This window comes from Pseudonaja textilis, chromosome 4, assembly GCF_049901715.1.
Source record: "Pseudonaja textilis isolate UNSWEBS1 chromosome 4, rPseTex1.2, whole genome shotgun sequence".
Classification (NCBI taxonomy): Eukaryota; Metazoa; Chordata; class Lepidosauria; order Squamata; family Elapidae; genus Pseudonaja; species Pseudonaja textilis.
In genome coordinates this window covers 49,714,138-49,734,145 of record NC_141993.1, presented here as the reverse complement: position 1 = coordinate 49,734,145, position 20,008 = coordinate 49,714,138, and the positions used below count along the sequence as shown (strand labels likewise).

Below are 20,008 nucleotides of genomic sequence, written 5' to 3'. Positions count from 1 at the left end.
CTATATTTGACAATGTCCAAAATCAACTATTACAAAGAAAACAGTCCCATACTGCTCTCCTCTTTAAAAGACACATCATATTCTTAAAACAATATCAGAAGTCATTCGGATTTGTTTCAAAACATAGTTAAGAATACATACAACCTAGGCTTTTTTTTAGGCAGTTGGGACCAGCCTTGAAATTTGCAAGAAATATTGATATATTCTTGGTGCATTTGGAGGGATTCAAGTGTAGGATCTTTAAATGCTCCTAATTAATCAATTTGGGGATTATTTCACTTGGATAATTAAAAGTAAGACTATAGCCCAAATCCTATAACTTGAATTCCTGATAACTATGGTGAAGAGGCCTGGAGCACTGGAAAAAATGTCCTAAAATAGCTGATAGAGAGGTAATTCTTCATCAGATCTCCAGATTTTTCAGGAAATAACTTTTATATTTTACAGATCCAAGTAAAAAACTGGTACATTTTCTACACACGGGGCTTGTTCCACAGAACTGTACAATAATTAACTCCACACTTGTACCCCTACAACACTAAGCCTTAGTCATCTGTAATAACCCGCTGCAGCAAAAGGTCACCAACCAACATCTAAATTCCAGTACAATAGAAAACTTGATTTTAAACATTTTTTTACACACACACACATTCACATTCTCTCTCTCTCTCAAATCCACACACACGTAGTCATTAGTCTTCTGGGCTGGGAATAAGGGAGAACTCACCCTTCATACACTGTCTCTAAAAGCTGAGGCTGCCATAAATGATGTTCACAGTTTCTTTCTGTTGTGCAGGTGCAAACAACACCATCAACAGATATGCCATATTTCTATAAAAATTCTGGTTCTATGTTTAACATACATGATTAAAATGCCCAAATTTTCCTCCAACAGACTTAACTTCTGAAACTTTGCACTTGGCTATTCCTTAACCTACCATGAAAATCAGCAAGGAAAACACGGCAAACATTTCTTGCAAACGCCTACAAGAATCTCCAGTTATTAGAAATGGGAGGAAACAAAGATTTTCTTACAAAGACAGTAGCAAACCACATTTTCCCACTTCAACCTATGATCAGTTGGGATTTTGGTAATGCAAATGTCTGTTCAGCAGAAAATTGAACACGCTAGTGGGTAAACACTGATTCCATTTTTTCTACAAGCGAAATGCTCCCAAATACTACTCAAAGCTACACCAAAGGCGCCTGTTAGAGCAGTCTGACTTTAATGGACCACTTAGGGATCTAAAGCAAGATACAGCCACAGGATGAACCACCTTGGGAGAAACAAGTAAGATGAAATCTTATAACAAAAGTTTAACATTAAAAAGGTGCACCTGAATATTACGACTAAGTTTACAAAACCTACAATAAGATAAAATATAGATATATTTATATCTTTTGAATATTCAGCAGCGTTTTGTTTATTTTTGAGAGGCTTCTGAAATTTTAAAAAGGGACAGCTAATTTTAAACATGCTTCACAAAACAATAATGGCTATTTTATATTGCAATTACCAAAGTAATGCAATTAGTGCTTTAAAAATAACCTACTTTTTCTTTCTTTTTCTTTTCTTTTTAAAAACAGAGACCTTTTGAGGAAATATGGTTGTTCCAAAGCTTCTGGGTTTTTTTTTTACCTGAATAGAAAGTGATCACAGATAATAAGTGTTACATTTCAAAGCTTTGTAGATAAGAATCTTACAATCTTCAGGTCCCAGGACTTAAATCTGAGAAAATTGTTTGGTTGTTTAATTCATTTTCTAACCAAAGCAATAAGAATACACAACTATCACTATCTATTTACAGTTTTCAACCTATGGTCTGAAATGACATACAATTAGTTCTCTTCTAAACTGCAGCATTAAAGGGTAGGCACACCATTTTTCTGCTGCACGATTGTCATCCACTTAATGATACAAATTGAAAATATTAAGTAAGTAAAATGAGCACACCAAATACAATAACAGATTTTACGGAACTCAATTCATACATCACTTAAATAAAAACAGTTACAAAAGGTTAAACCTCAGACAGCTAAAGTCTATGCAAGTGTTACACTTCTAGCTTGCAGCAAACCCTCTCCCACATTTTCAATAGCAGATGATACCACAAATTTAAAACAGTGCATTTTTATTGCAACCTCCAGTGAAACTGGATTATATTGCAGAGTTTCTATACTACTACAGGGCTTTAAATAGATGTCTGAACTGAGATGGCATCTAAGGAACTCTGCTTTTTGAGTATGGAAATACATTAAGTAATTTAAAAAAAAGTACATTAACAGTAGTACAAAGCATATAAGGGCTAGAAGCCCAATCTCTCTCAAGAATGAGAAGTGCATATTTAACATGACAGCAATGGTGTGCCTAACCTCTGCTTCCCAGCAATCCACTGTATTCAGTCAACAAATCAAGAAGGCCCACAATTAATTGCCCCAAATTCAAGCAGCAATCCTGGGGTTACTTAGGCCATCTTCCTATGAATCATAGCATCCACTTTCAGTCATCAGGACAAAAACTAACCATGAACAGTGCTTAATGTCATCTTATATAAAATCCCATTGCCTCTTTTGGTTGTGCAAAGCAGAATGGAGTCCTATCAATCTTTTGCACAGCTATGATCAAATTGTCTCTCTACCTGAAGAACCATTAAGTCTAATCCAGTGAAGCTGCAGATCCAGAAAGCTTTACTTAAAGCTTAAAATGTAAGAATGAAAATATGCTAACTAAAAAGGCTGAATTGTGGGTTAGGAGTGCTTCAGATGATTTACCTATGTGTGTGCTACTCCACTATTAAATCAATAGTGGATAAAAGAAAAACAAAATGTCAGGAGATGCAAGAACATTTCCTGTTACTGGCAACTTTAGTATTTAAAAAGGAAACACCCATTGGGTGTTCAACCCTGACAGCATTATAGCTAGATAAGATGCTCAGCCTAAACCAGATCAGAATGATCTGATCATAGGTTTTATTAAAATTTGTAAAAATTTCTTCCCTGAACATTATAACATAGATCCTTCATTTATACAACTATTTAGTTAGACTACTGAGGTTGTAATATTTAGAAATTAGTGAATTTATGAGGATTTTTGTTTGTTTGCCCAAGAATACAGTAAACTGTTATATGTATTTCTGACTCCCAGAAAGGTATGTTTTAACTAATTGTTGGAAACACACAGTCTAGTGAACTCAGGATCAAATCTATGAAAAGCATATTGGTCACAAAAAACCATATTCTTGTTAAAATGAGGAATACCCTAGTGTATCATTCAGTGTACCCTGATTCTCCTAGAATACAAGGAGTTTGTTGAGATAAGGCTACATCCTCAAGCAGGCAAGTCTAACCCTCACCTTTATAAAAGAATGAATAAAATTACAATGAAAATAGTGTTCCAAAGAAATTAACCAAAGCATTTTGCAGGTAGTGTACGTATGTAAAGATTCCCCCCTGTCCCATTCCCACCCACCTCACAAGGTGAGCACTAAGCAGATTGCAAAAAAGTAAAAAAAAAAAAAACCTCCCGAATTTAAAACAAAATGGCTCCTATTAGATCCAATTAAAAACCAGCCCCAAATCTCTGAATTCCGAAAGACCAATTATTTTAAAAAATTCTTTCCAACCAACTGGTTGGATCCAAGGGAACAAAAAGAGAAAATCTAAGTATAATCCAGTTTTGTTTTCAAAGTCTGGTATTAAGAGCTCAAGAAAGGGATTATTATTATTACTATTTAAAAGGCCATATGAAAAAAGCAAACCCAGTAAAATAACTGAAAGTCCATGCAGGCTCAAGAGGCAAGCAGTCCACTTCCATGTCTGCATTTTTGTGAGGTAACTCAATTCTCTATAAAATATTAGAGAAACATGCAAAAGGCCAAAAAACAAAACAAAACAAAACACAAAAGGCTCTAAGCCATACTGAGCCAGAAAATTTACAAATATGCAACATTCAGAGCACCCTTTTCCCCTGTGCCCTCACAAGTCTCTGCTGAATTGCAATGGAACATGTTCTGCACCCGGTGGCTGAAGAGGAGTTAGGTACACACAGCTGGAGTTGAACAATGCCATAGTGCTCACCCAGTTTATTACATAATTGGCACTCTACAACATCCCTAATCATCCTTTGACTCATTTGCACTGTGTGCTGCCTCTCCCTGGGGATCTATCTCAAGCTTTACAGAGACATCTTGTCCCTCCGAACGCATTAATTTCATTTTTTTCTTTGGAGGGTTTTTCAAAGTGCCCAGCCTCTCTTTCACTTTATACTCCAGGGTGCTGTGGGGAATCCCATAAATACTCTGAGCTTTGGAAACGCTCATTTTCCCATTCATCACCACAGAAATCGCTTCCTCCAATATCTCACTGTTGTATTGTCTGTATCTGCCTCTTTTCTTCCGAGGTTGCTTAGAGCCAGGATCACCCTCCTGATCAGAGGTGGAATATGGCTGTCCAGAGGTAGATTGCTCAGCATCTGAGCCCCAGGAATCTGGTCCAGGATCCAGCAAGCTCCTCCTATTTTGTTTCGGAAGGATAGCCCTTAACTTTTTACTAAGCGCGCTCTCCGTTTGTGAACCCATCACCAAAGAGCTATAGCTATACTGGTCACCAGAACGGGATTCCCATGAAAGGTCCATGCCTCGAACTTGTGGTATCTTTAAATCCACAGGAGTTGAATGGCTCATGTCTTTTTTCCCATCCTGTTTAGTTTGAAGTGCCGTTTTTTGAAAAGCAGAGTTTTCTGTAAGAAAAGGAAGGTCACTGATGTTGTGGAGTGCACCATTTCCCCTGAATTTCATTCGGGTAAAGTTGAATTCGTAGTGTGGTTTTGCCCAAGAAGCCTCCCTGGATAGTATCATGTGCTGTCCGTGATTCTGCAACCCAGATGGCCCATGGCTGGCAGCGGTAGCATGCTGGTTTCTGCTCAGCAGTTCTTCACTTATCTGCAGTGATCGAGCCAATGGAACTTTGAGAGATGTGGAGTGGCCAGACCCTTCCCTCGTTCCATCCTGCCAGCTTCTTGGGGGTACCCCATCACCACTCCGAAGTCCTTCTGCATGGTGCTGGCTGGGTCTCCCAGGTCGCCTAATTGGATGGAAGGAAACTGATGTGAGCAGGACTTGCACAGGTAGGGAGGAATGGGTGAGGGGGCCACTCCTTTATTAGAAGGCCTTGCTTGGGTAACATCACTTTTGTGGTTTTATTATTTTTTTAAAGTCTCAGCAGTCAGTTTTTTTTAAAGTTCAAAAAACAAAGAGAAGCTTTTTGGGCAAAGAAAAATGAAACCTGTCAGCTGGTCTTTGGTTGGGTTCACAAAATCTTGGAGCAGAAAAGACTTCGCGCAAGTGTCTGAAAATAGCATCTTAATTATAGATTAGAAAGGAATAATCACCAGAGTCTATTCACGACTGTATTACTAGTGTGACGTTACCACTAAACAAGTACAGTAATAAAAGAGTAAGCCAAGTGACAAATTGCAGCAAGTTCAACACACACTCATACACACCAGCCATCTGCACTTTTTATAAAAAGTGAAAGCTCTGGACGATATGGATTCGCACTATGTATGCTAGTTGCTGCTGCAGCATCAAAACTGTCCAGCAGAACTCAAATCATTTTTCTTTCCATTAAACACAAAAACAAAAATAACGAAGAGTTCACAAATTTAGTGCTAATGTTCACTTAATTTATTTTTAAAAATTGACATCATCAGTTACAAGTAAACATTAACCTCCTTTTTTTCTTTATGCCAAGTCATGAAGAAACAGTTTCTATTTCAAAACTACAGTACTCAGCAGTCTATGCACCTTCCAACTGTACTAATTCAACAGATTAGGAATTAATCTATTTTAATTTTATCCAGTTTAATCAGACTATTAAAACACGTAAAATTATTTACAGTGTATTCTAATAAATAGTCCCCCAAAATGTAACACATTCCTCTTGGTTGTTTTCATTAGGACAATCATAATACAAGTTTTCCCATTTTACAACTAGAAAGATCTGAGAACATGGAATGGATAAAGAACATATTTAAACAATTTTTAGGGATTCTAATCCTTTAGGCATCTGTTTTCAAATTAGAATCCAAATTTAACATTTTGTTTTGATAACAGGTGTTATTCACTGTTTCTGAACAAAACAGTCCTGTGGTTTATATTTCTGATAGACATTTAACATGTGCTGAATATTTCTACTACTCTGATAACAATGAACACAAATGTTCAATGGCATTAAGCTTAACAGTACAAGCATAAACCGAAAACAGTACTGTTCGACAACTCTTAATGCCAACTACTTTACATAAGACACAGCAAAATATGCTGATCTTTTGAAGATGATCTTCAACTTTCCATGTGGTATGTAATGTTTAAAACAAATTACAGAAATTTATGCTAAACTGTTCAGAAAATGAACAGATATAATCAGATATTCCTCTTCAAGAAACTTTGAGATTTTATGAGCCTAAAGATCACGGGGCTAAATAAAGAATCCATGTAATGAGCAATTTAAATACTTCATTTTGCAATTAAAATCAGTGGTTGCAAACAATGCTATTTTATGTAGAAGTCCAACTAATGATAACAACATATTTACATGGCTAAACTAAGCCTGAAGAAAATATTTTTATGTTGTCTATCCTTACTCCTATATCTGCTATAGCCCTTACACTGCCATTCTGTATATCTTTACTTCCTAATGACTTATATCAGCAGACATAGCTAAGAATTCAGAACCGACAGGACTCTACAAGCTTTTTCAAGAGAAGTCTTTTCCAGTATAGAGTTAGAATAGTATCGTAAGTACTTTTATTCAGTATTTTATTTTGAAAACATCCCCAATACAATTACAAATCTTCCTTGACCTAATGAATTGTAAGAAACTAGTGCGATGACAGTGCTATGTTATAATAATGGTTTATTTCTCTTCTTTTCCCATATCTTTAACAAATTTTGTACAATTCTTCACCCACTAGTTTGCTTTGGCACCCTTGTCCAAACACTGTGTTCATTAATATTGAACATTCTTGATTGGTTTGTGTTAAATTACTGAAACCATCAGCTATTAACATTTCAGTCTATTGAAAAATGGGGCCTGGCTCAGTTATTCAGCCAACCTCATCCGATGTGTTATAGGAGTCTGCAGAGCTTTTATAGAGGCCTACTAAACCAAACTGACAGAACCAACAACAACATGGTTGTAGATAGCTGCTAAGAAGCCAAAGGTCTACCTTTCATCTACAAAAAAAATGTAGAGATGAAAGGGACTACTACAAGGATCATTTCTCTGCAGTGTGCAGTAAAACCAATTAAACCTCCTATGATAGGTGATTTAAGCTGACTGACATGTTTTTCTTCTCTACAAGTTTTTCAATGGCAGTTAAATTGTTATGTTTTGTCTTTGCACCCAGGATAACCTATTACGATGAATGGTTACTACATTCTGTTTTCAGTCCATATCACTATTTTCCACATGAAAACTTTGTAGTAGCCATATCAGTTGTGAAAAGCAGAATCCGCTACTCCAAAGATGATGGCAGGAAACTTTTCTGAAGATCCTCTAAAACTGCAGCAGGCCCTCTAAGCACAGTTCATAAGCAGGCATAATAGTATCTCTATAAATGATCTATATAGGATGTTCTTGCTTTAAGACCACAATTAGGACCAGAATTTGTTGCTAAGCAAGGTGATTGTTAAATAGTCATGTCAGATTTTACAACTATTTAGCTATGGTTGTTAACCGAAATTGCGGTTGTTAAGTAAATTACATGGTTATTAAGTAAATCATGCAGTTGTTAAATGAACCTGGCTTCTGCTATTGATTTTGCTTGTTAGAAGCTAACTGGGAAGGTTACAAATGGTAATCATGTGACCTTATGACATAGCAATCATTGACAAGCACCTGAATTTTGGTCACGTGACTGGGGGATGCTACAACAGTCATAAGTGTGAGGATCAGCCGTAAGTCTCTTTTTGCAGTGCCACTCTTACTTCAAACAGTCATTTGGTTATAAGTTGAGGACTACTTGTATTTAGGAATGCTTAACTGCAATAATAATATAAACTTTATAGAGTTGCTATGATAATATAAACATATATAGGTTTTAAATGGAACCTATGCAATTTGTACATCTTCAAGTCAAAGTGCTGGTTCACACAACTAGTTCTTCACACAATTCTTGGTAGGTTTTTAAGCATAATAATGGCATAAGTGCTTTTGCATCAAGTCTGTGGGTGTTAATCACTGGATATAAATTTAGACTTTAAAAGCTGAAAAACCCTATGTCTATATTCAACAGAAAGACTGATTATTTCCCTTGAATTTATAGTTGAACATTGGAAATAAGAAACTTTCTAAATTAATTAATAATCCAAGAAGTTAAAAACTCTACCTATCACAAGCAGTTGACTTCAATTATAACCAAGCATTAGGTGTGAGCAAAAATATTAAGAATTTCTCTTACCCATTCCCAGGAGTAGCAGAGCAGCCAGGTGAATGGCTCAAGGAGGCGTTGCCTGCACAAGGACTTTTCTTAGTAGACAGATCAAGCACTCCGTCTGCAACAACATGAGTGTAATTTGAGAATGGGGAAGAATGAGAAAACCAAACACATGTTTGAAAACTTGTTAACGTCGTAACTTGTTAATATAGGTTCAATTCAATGACTCTTCCTGAATTTCGCATTAAAGTATCTTAGCACATCAATAAGTATTTTTATTTATATTGTTTATAGCATATTCTTAAGTTTAGCAAAAAATATCCCAAAGCAAAATTTTCAATATTTTTGCTACCAAAAATGAAAAGCTTTTCAATTAGTATAATATTTCTAGCCAAAAATGTTAATCATGCAGGTCTACATCAGCAAGCTATATCCAAGAAAGATGTGTAAAATATTTTGAGATTTTAGACATGGAGACTGGCTAAATGTTTCTTTCTCATATGATTTTCAAATAAAATTTACTTAGTAGCATAGAACCATAGGTTTAAAAAGAACCTTGGAGAAGTTCTAGTTCGACTTGCCAAGGGCAGGAATCCTTGGGCCATCTTAGCCAAATGGCTGTCAAACCAGTGATGGAGCACCCATGCTGCTGTTCCATTACTTAACAGCTCTCATAGTCAAGAAATTCCTCCTTATCTCTGTAAAGTTTCACTTATTGGTTTCTGTCCTCCCCTTGGGCAGTATGGAGAATAAATCCTATTTTTTTCCCTTGTGACAGCCCTACAAATACAGAAATACTGTTATTATGTCTCCTCTTCATCTTTTCTTATTCAAGCTAAATATAGTCAATTATTTTAACCGTTCTTATGATTTAGCCTCCAAGCCATTCACCAGCATGTTACTCTTTTCTGCACTCTTTCCAGTTTCTCGGCATCCTTTTTTATTGTGGCAACCAAAACTGGGTACAATCATTCCAAATAGTCTGATGCAGCATGGAGCAGAACTATCATTTTCTGTGGTTTTGGCATTGAATTTATGTTGATGCAGTCCAAGACTGAATTCACTCTTGGTAGCTGCAGCTGCTAGTTCACATTTAATCTGTAGTTTGCAGAACAATCTGGTCCTTCTTACAACAACTGCTGAGCCAGGTACCATTTATCTTTTATCTGTATATTCTTCATTTTCTATCTAAATGCAGAGCACTACATTTCTTATCACTGAACTGCATTTTGTTGGTTCAATGTTCAAGTCTGTCAAGATCCTTTTGCATCCTGAGTTTGTCTTTTGAGGCATTGACAATCCCACCCCAAATTTGTGATAGCTGTAAATTTGCTGAGCATCACTACTAAAATCCCTTCTAAGTAATTTATAAATATTTTGAAGGTCACTTGATCATGACAGAAGTATTTTATTGCATACCTTACTCCACCTATATATCAATTAAGAGCCATACATCAGGTACAGTTGTTCAATCAATTGCAAATTAATTTAGTAGTGGGATCACCAATCCCACATTGTTCTGTTTTATTAAGAAGGTGGCTCTGATCAACTTCACGAAATGTCTTACTGAAGTCTAGATACATTATATCCATAGCATTCTCTTGATCTACTGATTTAGTCACTTTGTCGAAAGAAAAAAAAACCCACTATGATTTGTTTAACCTAGCCTATGTTTAAATGATGGTTATAGAAATCACATTGCTCCTTTCTAAATGCTTGCAAATCTACTGCTTGATTCTTTTTTCTAGGATTTTCCCAAGTAAGTCAAATACTCTTCTCTAAACTAACTCCATGGAAAATCTCCTGAGAATGCTAACTTAAGAATAATAATCTTTAGGAAATACGTAACTTTGTAAAAAAAGCCCTATTACAAACAACTCTAAAGAAGCAATAAGAGGGAAATAATAATTGTCTGAGAAATGAATCTTTACATCCACTCAAAACGCACATCTCTATTACTGTAGTTATAAATGTCCACATCTAAGATTCTGTTTGCAAGTTTTGCTTTATGAAATAGAGTAAAAAAAATCAAGCTTTTCATTTTCTAACCAATTCAGATCAAAATTGTTGCTATCCTAAGTGACATCCACACTATCTTTAGCACACTAATGAAGCTTATTGCAGATCTTTTCTTACATAGCTAAGTAACACTCACAAACTTTTATACTGTCAATGTGTTCTGATTTAATAATTATTCAAAACAATTGGTAGTTAAAAGAAACTCACATCATCTTAGCAATACATACTTTGCCTCTGACATCTGCAAATGGGGTGGGTTACTAAGTAGGCAATGCCTTTTCAAGACCTCATTACTTGTAGGGGTTCCATTCCAGCCTATCCATGGATAGCAAAACAGTGGATAACAAAACCTTGAAAACAATCTCTGTGCATGCAGAAAAGCCCATCCTCAACTTTGTACATGTGAAAAACACATAATAATACTCAAAAACAGAACATGTCAAACTTAAAGGCATATGAAATGTTTTCTAGTGAATAATGAAGTTTTTTTTTACCATTCACATAAACTGCAGAAATGGAAACAATGGATAATGAGGTCCATTTATATAAATATATAATTCGTTAATATCACCAGATGGTCAGTTAAAATCTTGAGTTTCGCTACCAGGGAAGAGCAACAGTACATTGCTCTCAACGTTCTTTCTTATCACCTTTCCTGGACTGGGCAGTCCTACTCATAGTCACTCATGTCCTTCTTGCCACACAGCTGTATTCTTCTAATGTGCTCTATGTTGAACTGCCCTTCAAGTCTACCTGGAAGATTCAGCTATTAGAATACAGCTGAAGAAGGCTGCCTGTTGCTTGCCTTCTTAATTCCTATTTTAATGGTATTCTACAGGCAAAGTTTACTGCTCCCTTAATTGCATGGACTGCTGCATATTGTAATAACTGAATCTTCCAGGTAGATTTGAAGGGCAGCCCAGTGCAATTCAAAGTCCTGGCTATTACTTTTAAAGCCCTATGAGCTCAGGGCCTCGTTATCTTTGTGACCAGCTTCTTCAGGCAGAATAGGTCTGACCACTAAACACTTATGAGGAAAGTATTTGCGGAGGGTCCGATCATTGCAGGAGGGCCAACTTCAGGGACTGGGAGTTCAACTCTTCTTAATAATGGCTTTGGCACACTATATCACCAGATAGATATGCAACCATCCACGCCTTGCAACATTTTCAAAGAGCTATAAAAACACAATTCTTCAGGAAAGCATTTGGGAATGTTTATGACCAAGCTATTCCCAAACTGTCACATCAGATTAATTAAAAGTAAATTCATACAATTAGAAGTTTAATTATAAATTTATAAGTATACTTGTACTGCAAGCTACTCAAGAGTTTCTGATAATTGGGGGTATATACTGTAAATTGTAAAACAAACACAAAGCCTCCTTCTTTGTCACTCTCCCTCAGCCTAAACGCAGCCTAAAAACTGAAGCTTTTCATTATGCCCTTTCTCAAGTTCAATGCATGTTCACTTGCATCTTGCTCTCAATTTAACTCAATACTTAGGAAATAAAACCTGTCTTTATCAGTCTTCACAATATGGGATTACAATGCTTGTTCTTCACATGTCTCCTCCCTTTCTGTTTCTGCTTCTTCCTGGTGTCTTATTCAGCCATTATGGGAATTTTAAAAATAGTATTCCTTAACTAGACTAGGAGTAGGAAACCATAAGTAAGTAAGTAAGTAAGTAAGTAAGTAGGAAACCTCTTACTTATGTAACTTCAAGCAAGGGTTTTCTCAATCTAGATATTCTGAAAGAACAACATTGCTTCAACTTGCACCTTTTGCCCAAAGTAAAAATAGAGGGTGAGGTGATTATGCACTTTCTTGTTTTATTAGCATACATGTTGGCAAGTCTGTATCTTGAAGGAATGATATTGGACCATAGTCTCTGACATGCAGACTGTCATAGGATTTAATCTCTGACTCTTCTTTAATATCAGTGTGAGACCAGTGGAAGAGATGCCTACAGGTTGGAGGTATAGATGGGGAGAAACAGACTCAGGCTGAGTCCTAGCAAGATCAAGAATTGTGGGTATTTGAATTAGTGGAACAGAAGACTTCCCATCTTTAGCCCTGAATGGCATTTCACTTTGCTAGTTAAGCAATTTAAAAATCTTTCTAGACTCAAAGTTTCTACTTGGAAAAGCAGTTGATAAAGGTGACCAGGAAAGTGTTTACACAGATTCATTTTGTATGTCAATTACACCAGTTTCTGGATCAAGAGGACCTTGGAACAGTCATTCAAACTCTGATACCTGACGTGTAGACTATTTCAATGCACTCTATGGGAAGTTGTCACAGAAGATCAATTGGAAGCTGCAGATAGTTCAGAATGTGATAGCATGGGGAAATATGGGCATGCCACAGGAAATCCATGTAACCCCTCTTCTTTCTGAGCTATCCTGGTGACATGTAGGCCTCAGAACACAATTCAAGGTGCTGGTTATAATCTATGAAGCTATCTATAAAGCTCAGTGGCATACTGTCTGGCTAGCTGGACGATCATCTGTCTCCTGTTGGTGTCTGCCAATCATGTTCAATTTGGCATGCATTGGATTCCATCAATTAAACAATGCCATCGTAGGATCCAGGAAGTGATCCTTTTCTATTGCAGTGCATACCATTTGGAATAGCATCTCCCCAGGGATCTATGGCCCCTAAGATATGTACTCTTCCAAACTGTTGCACAGTGAAGAGATGTTGTGAATTTGGGCATACAAATTTCATAAAGAAGCAAACAAATAAATAAAAATTGTTTACATGCCCAATTTGTAAGAAAAATAAAGTTTCTTTCAAAAGGAATATAGGCAAAGCTACAGACAAATATTGATTGGGGCCAGCTTCTGCAGAAATACAAATAGCTACCATCAACATGAAAAGAAAAATACTGGATTGCAAAAGCATAAAGAATGAAAAAATTCATTATTTCTAAAGTTCAGCAGAGGTTCTGGTATTTTGAAATGTGGCTTCATCTCTGACATTACGTAGACCTTCAATGCTTCCAACATTCAATAGGACAAGGGAGAAACAGCTTTCCCGATATGGCCATCTCTTCGTAAATTTGGGGAGGGGGGGAGGGGGGAGCAGAATTTGAGATCTCAGGTACAATGGGCCAATATGGTAGGGCAGACATTTCCCAAATATCACAATCATAATTTATTCTTCTATTCATTTAACAATTCATGACTAACATATTGTAACTACCTGCAAAAAACAAGACAGAAATATGGCATACATACCTTGTTCACTAGGGTCCAGCTGTGACTTTCTGACAGTGAGGTCCAAGGGTGAGTCCTGGTCAGCCATGAGAAGTTTGCTGAGCACGGGATTTTGAGCTCTTGCACCTGCAGTGGATGAGGCAACCGGAGATGCTTTCAGCAGGCTTTGGTTCTTTGTGCTATTGGGCGAACTGGAGTCCTGAGTAGAGCTAGTTTTTGAGGTATATTCAGCAGCAAATTGTCGGATCATCCGCTGCATGATCTCACGGGCCACTAAGGGAATGTTGGGGTCTGAGACCCTGGGACTACCTAAAAGACATAAAATTTGAAATAGTAATACTCAGAAAAAATGAAAAGCTAAATTATACATTCATAATCTAAATACATCCAAATATTTTTAGATTCACTGGTTTTAAAATGCCAGCTCAACACTGTGATATATTTTTATTGTTTATTTGATTTGGACACTGCCCGATATCCATTGATTGTATGTGGTTCACAGAGTAAAAACAAACAATAATATGAAATCCAGATAAAAACAGTGAATGAGATGGCAAATCTGGCCAGCCCTGCAAAGGATTCCAACTACCCTAGCTTAAAGTCTAGATGAAGAGCCAGGTCTTCAAAATTCCACGAAATGACAACAGAGTGCAGGGCACCTGGATCTGAGGCTGAGGAGGAATCTCATAACACAAAGTCAGAACTGCAACAAAAGAGGCACATTTCTGGAATCCCAATAGATGATACTGTTTAGTCAAAAGGACCTGGAAATTTCTGTAACATCATGAGGCAATTTCACAAATATCTGACAATGTAAAGGAGTTAACTGCAACTTTAGAATAGAAATCTAATACCAATCTTATGGTAATGGTTTAAATACTACCCTCTCAGCACAACTGAAACAAGGTAAAGTTTTCCCTGTCCAGTCATGTCCAACTCTAGGGAACAGTGCTCATCACTGTTTCTTGGCCAAGGGAACCATCATTGTATGAAGACATTTTCTGAGGTCATATGGCCACATGGCTATATGCCAAAGGCACACAGAATACTGTCCCAAGCAAATCTGTAACGCCCAGAGAGTAAATTTGGGACTTTTTCTTCATGGATATTAACAAGATTGAGAACTCCTTGAGAAAGAGAGTCTTGATAGACATTCCAGAGAAGAAATGTTTTATTCTAGGAAAATAAGCTGGAGGAGGTGACTTAACTTTAATGAGTTCATTGGACTTAAAATGAATTTTTACAAGTCTGAAATATTTAACTAGCTCGATACCCATGCTTTGCTATGAAACTATGTGGTCAGGTTTAATTTTTAGGGAGGAAAATAAAAGGGGGTGGGGAATTCTGTCTCTGCCTACCAGTATCCATTGGTATTCATCCGGCTAGCATCCTGTCAGTGTGTGAGAGAACTGAAAGCTGTTTGGAAAGTGAAACAGTATTTTCTGTGTGAGCAAGATGACAGGAAGGAGCCTGAGCATGGCTTAACTCAACTGGTCTGCACTAAAGCTGCTTGGTGCTGTGAAACTAAAACTCCTTTCCTCTGCTTTTGTTTTGCATTCGGAACAGATTTCTTTTCAGGTGGGGAAGGAAAGTAGAACTCCTTAGCATCAGAGCATTTAAATAATAATATACGAAATACTAATGCTCTGATGGTCATTTTGAAAAATCCTTTCTTGGTGAGCACCTAGAAGCCAAGAGGAACATACATGCCAAATTTCAAGTTTGTAGGCTTTACGGTCCTGGAGATTTTGTGATGATGAGTGAGTGGTATTTTGCTTTTATAAATATAGATTGAATTGAAAGAAAGCTCTGATGTAGTTTTGTGTTCATAAAGTGTGTCTGAAAATGATTTTTATATACAAAATACTTCAGTAATTCCTAAAGTTTATAAAACATTATTGAATTTGAAAGTATGTTAGGAAGAAATAAAAAATATGTATTTTTTAAAGAAAAATTTAAAGCTTTAAAATTAATGTTAAAAAAGGCCTTTCCCCTTTAAGGTTAAAGAACCTCAGACAGTGTAGAAAATTTTGTCAATATAATTGACGATGGTTTATAAAGACTAATAAATATAAACAGAAATATAAATCATCTCCCATAGCAAAAAAAAAAAGGTAGAGAAAAGAACATATCTAATTTTGTTTTCATTTGGAAATTGCTTCTGGATTTTGTGCTTGTGATGGAAAAAAATGAAACGTTGATTTGATTTTGCTGATTAGGTAGGTTTGTTGTTACAGAAATGGTTAATATATATTATTGTGTAAAAGTAAAAAGTTGAAGCTGGAATGTTATTTTCTTCTACTGTGCTAAAAAGAGTTGGAAGTCAACACCTTTTTTCTTCTTCACCTTTCTTTTTCCACTCTTAGTCTCTGAATATTTTCACTTTATTTGTATTTTATATTCTGATAAAATAATACAATTTTAAATGCAAAAAAAAAAAAAAAAAGAATCTGGAAATGCTTGATGGATTGAACCCTGCTGGATAACTGGCATAATACATATTTGCTGTGAATACTTGAAATGTGCTAAGTAAAAATTGTTATTAGTACAAGTAGGCTCCATTATGGCCGTAAGTCAAGGATTACTTCTAATCCTACAAATTATTTTTCTTTCTTATTAATTTAATATTGAGAGCATCATTCATTAGTGCTGCTACGTGATAGGACAAGTTTATGTCACAATTTTGCCAAATCAATCATTTAACAATCCCATTATTTTCAGCATTTTGTTTACTGTTTTTATATACATTTATGAATTTCAATTCTGTACAATAAAATTAGAGTTAAATAAACAAGCATAAAAATATATACACGATTAAAAACACAGCAGCAATACCAGCACCAAAATCAGTAATACAATACAAGCCTTTAGCAGGATACAATAATCAAATTATTGTATCCTGCTAAAGGCTTGAAAATACTACTAGGGGTTTATCAGAAAACAAGTAAACAAGATGGGTCTTAAATACAATATATATTTCAGCCTCTCCTATTATAATAAGCAGAACTTGGAAATACAAATAATTCTTGCTCACTAATGGTAATTGTGCAACACAGTCATAAGGTGCAATTTCATGTGACTGTGCCAACTTATGATAGGAGCTGCAGCAGTTCCAGTTGCTGTCGTTAGACAATTCTAACGAGGCAGTCACAGTGTCGCACAGTCACAGCGTTGCCATTTGGAACCTCCTGATAGTTTCCCTATTGACGATGCTTGTTGGAAGACAGCAGTAAAGGTTGCAAATGGCAATCACGTGAAAGTGGGATGCTCTAACATTGTACTTACAGGCCATTTATTGAACACCCGAATCGCAATCATGTGACTATGGGAATGCTGCAGCATATGAGGACCCATAACTCCTCTTTGTTCAGTGCTGTTGTAACTTTGATTGGTTGCTATATGAGTGGACATTAACCAATAATTACTTTAACTTCTTTTTCAGAAAACAACGCAGGTTAAGTATTTCAGTATGCAAAATATGAAATAATACATTTTTCCCCTAGTATTTTTTCCTGAAATGCAGGAAAAATGCATGCACTTTTTTCAGAAATGACTCTTGATCCATTAGTTGAGATGGACTTGCCTGAGCCTGATGCCATGGGCTGAGAGAGAGAGAGAGAGAGACTGGCCCAAAGTTACCCAGCTGGTTTCCAGAAATAAGAACTCTGTAATCTTCTGCTTTCTAGCCTTAACTACTAAATCAAACTGGCTCTATGTAACACCACAAATAGATCTAAACAAATATTCAGTTTATAATGTATTTCTAGTTTGTTAAAAATTTGCACCAGAAATTCTATGGAGTTTCAATGAGTAAGACAAAATCAGTTTGTACAATATTTATTAATTTGTGAATCTACATGCTAAAACCTCACATAACGCCATCAACAAAAATAACACAAGGCACTTTTGACAGATGAGGGAGGAAAGTATGTCGTGATAAATAAGGGTTATAAATAAGAGAAGAATTTCAGTGATGGAAATAACTTAGGTCACTGATAGTGGAAGACAGACATAAACAATACTCAATTTTCTCTTCATTCTACCAGGATAGATTGGGAAATTCTGGCAACTCACACGTGTTCAAGAGACTATAAAAATATATGCACATTTTCATACCTCCTCCACACACTAATTCAACATTCAAACAGAAAACAGCAACTTTATCCATTTCTTTCTTCCTGCTCCCAAATGGCTGCTTATCCACTGCTTTTAATTAACGAACTGGCCAATGTGGAAAGATGAACAGAAATGCAGTAACTATATTCAAGTGTTGCAAATATTCAGTGGGTTATCTATTTATGCTTTATCGTAAGTGAAACACAAAGGAAGTAATTTGAAGAACAAAGAAAAAGCAAAACTACTTGAGTACTTTGGTTCAGTCAAAAAATTATGTGTTCCCCTTAGACATTGTGAAGGATAAGATGAAGGGCAGCACTGAAGGTTGAGACAAACAGAAACATGGTCAGGAACTACCAATTTATTCAATTCAAAGACTAAATCTCTGTGATCAAATAATTTTATCCAAAGGAATTGGTGGAATGTACCATACTAGGACATCACAGAAGCTGAGAGGATAGACAAAAGGGAAGACAATGGGGAGATTAGGGACAGGGATATGTCACCATGCTAACACTAAGAGGCAGATGAGAGAGCAGAGGAAAAGGAAGGCACTTGGAAGATTGGGGAATGTACAGGCCAATATAATATGCTACATTGGGTCATTAGTATAGGAAGGTGAGGAAAGAAAGAGGAGGAAGGGAAAGAAAGAGACTGAAAAAATTAAGGACCAGGGAGGCTATTGGGATATGTTACACTGGCAGTTGATAAGCAGAGGAAAGGAGGCAAATATTTTACTATTGCAAAATTAATATTTAAAATTAATAAATTGAACCAATACATTAAATATTTCTTTTTTATTAAGTCCAACCTTTTCGATAAAAGACTTCATGGAGGAATTCTTCCGCTTGCCTCTCAAACCAAATCTTTGTTTGCTCCTGTCTAAGCAGAGCGTGATGCCCAACTTCCAACGCTGGATCATCCAGACTGACGAAATGTTCCTGTGAAAACATTTCACAAAAGAATAAAAACAAAGTACTGCTTCTCACTGTTAAATTTAATAAAACAAACGCAATACTATTTACGTAGTCAAGCATTTATTATGCAAGTATACATACCAGTTTCACTGTTTGGGCTGCTGTGTTACTACACAACTTCTATCAACTTACTAAAATCATTCTAGACGAAGATGTTCTAAAACTATCTCTAAAATCTAGGCTGGACAACCTGTGATACTAAGGGAAAATGCAGACTAGATCATAACATCATTATTTCTATTCTATTCTATTCTGTTTCCCACTCCCTAGCCTAGTCTAGCCTAGCCTACTGGTAGTCCTAGACATGTGACCACAATTGAGATCAAAATTTCTGTTGCTAAGCAAGGCAGATGTTAAGTGAATTTTGCCCCATTTTACAATCTTTCTTGCCACAGTTAAGTCATGTGATCACTACTTGGGATCTTCTGAGAAGCAAAGTCAATGGTTGTTAAGTAAATCTGGCTTCCCCACTGGCTTTGCTTCTCAGGTCACAAAAGATGATCACATGACCCTGCAACCATCATAAATAAGAATCAGTTTCCAAGCGACTGAATTTGGATCATGTGACCATGGGGATGCTGCGATGGTCATAAGAGTGAAAAATATTAAACTACACTACACTGTGATTATACCATTTCTCCAACAATACAGCCTCCCCCAATAGGAAGTCCCAGCATGTTTTATAGGCATGAAATGAAATTAAGCCCCTTCCCCCAAATTAAGGCCTATATTAAAACATGCAAAATGGGGGGGAATGGGGGGGTTGCCATTAGGAAGTACTTTTGTTGCACACCCGGATATGGTGCTGCCTGCGTTGACCCCGATACTAAGTGCCCCAACAACGCCGAGGTCAACATCCAAGCCATCGCTGCCCACCCGCCTGAAGATGCAAGGGGGGGAATTAAGTCACCCCTGAAAAGACAACCTAGCCATTTTTTCGGGGCTCAAAAAAAACCAAAAAACCCCGGTCTTATTATATGAGAAACACGGTAACATAGAGAGCTGGTTTGGTATAGAGGTTAAGATGCTGACCTAGAAATCAGGAGACTGTGAGTGTACATATGGAAGCTAGCTAGATGACTTTGGGCCAGTCACACTTTCAGCTCAATCCACCTTGCAGTGTTGTTGTGGTGGAAAAAACAGGTGAAGGAAGGAGTATAATGTAAGTTTACTGCCTTTACTTATTTATGAAGTAATAAAAGTGGGATAAAAATCTAATAAATAAAATAATGTAATGCC

General features: G+C 36.5%; 1 protein-coding gene across 12 annotated transcripts in view; it reads right to left on the bottom strand.

Moving 5' to 3' along the window:
* LCOR (ligand dependent nuclear receptor corepressor) overlaps window positions 1-20,008 on the bottom strand; it is a 72,019-nt gene that overhangs the window by 23,963 nt on the left and 28,048 nt on the right. For 7 of the 12 annotated variants that reach the window (XM_026701185.2, XM_087932889.1, XM_087932892.1 and 4 more), the window contains 3 exons: window positions 18,604-18,733; window positions 13,698-13,985; window positions 8,462-8,555 (listed from right to left, as the gene is read on the bottom strand). In XM_026701185.2, the coding sequence (XP_026556970.2) occupies window positions 8,462-8,555; window positions 13,698-13,985; window positions 18,604-18,733 (512 nt within the window). Of the gene's footprint in view, window positions 1-1,553; window positions 5,083-8,461; window positions 8,556-13,697; window positions 13,986-18,603; window positions 18,734-20,008 lie in introns of those variants that run through there. The other 5 variants (XM_087932895.1, XM_026701195.2, XM_087932896.1 and 2 more) reach the window with 1 other exon arrangement.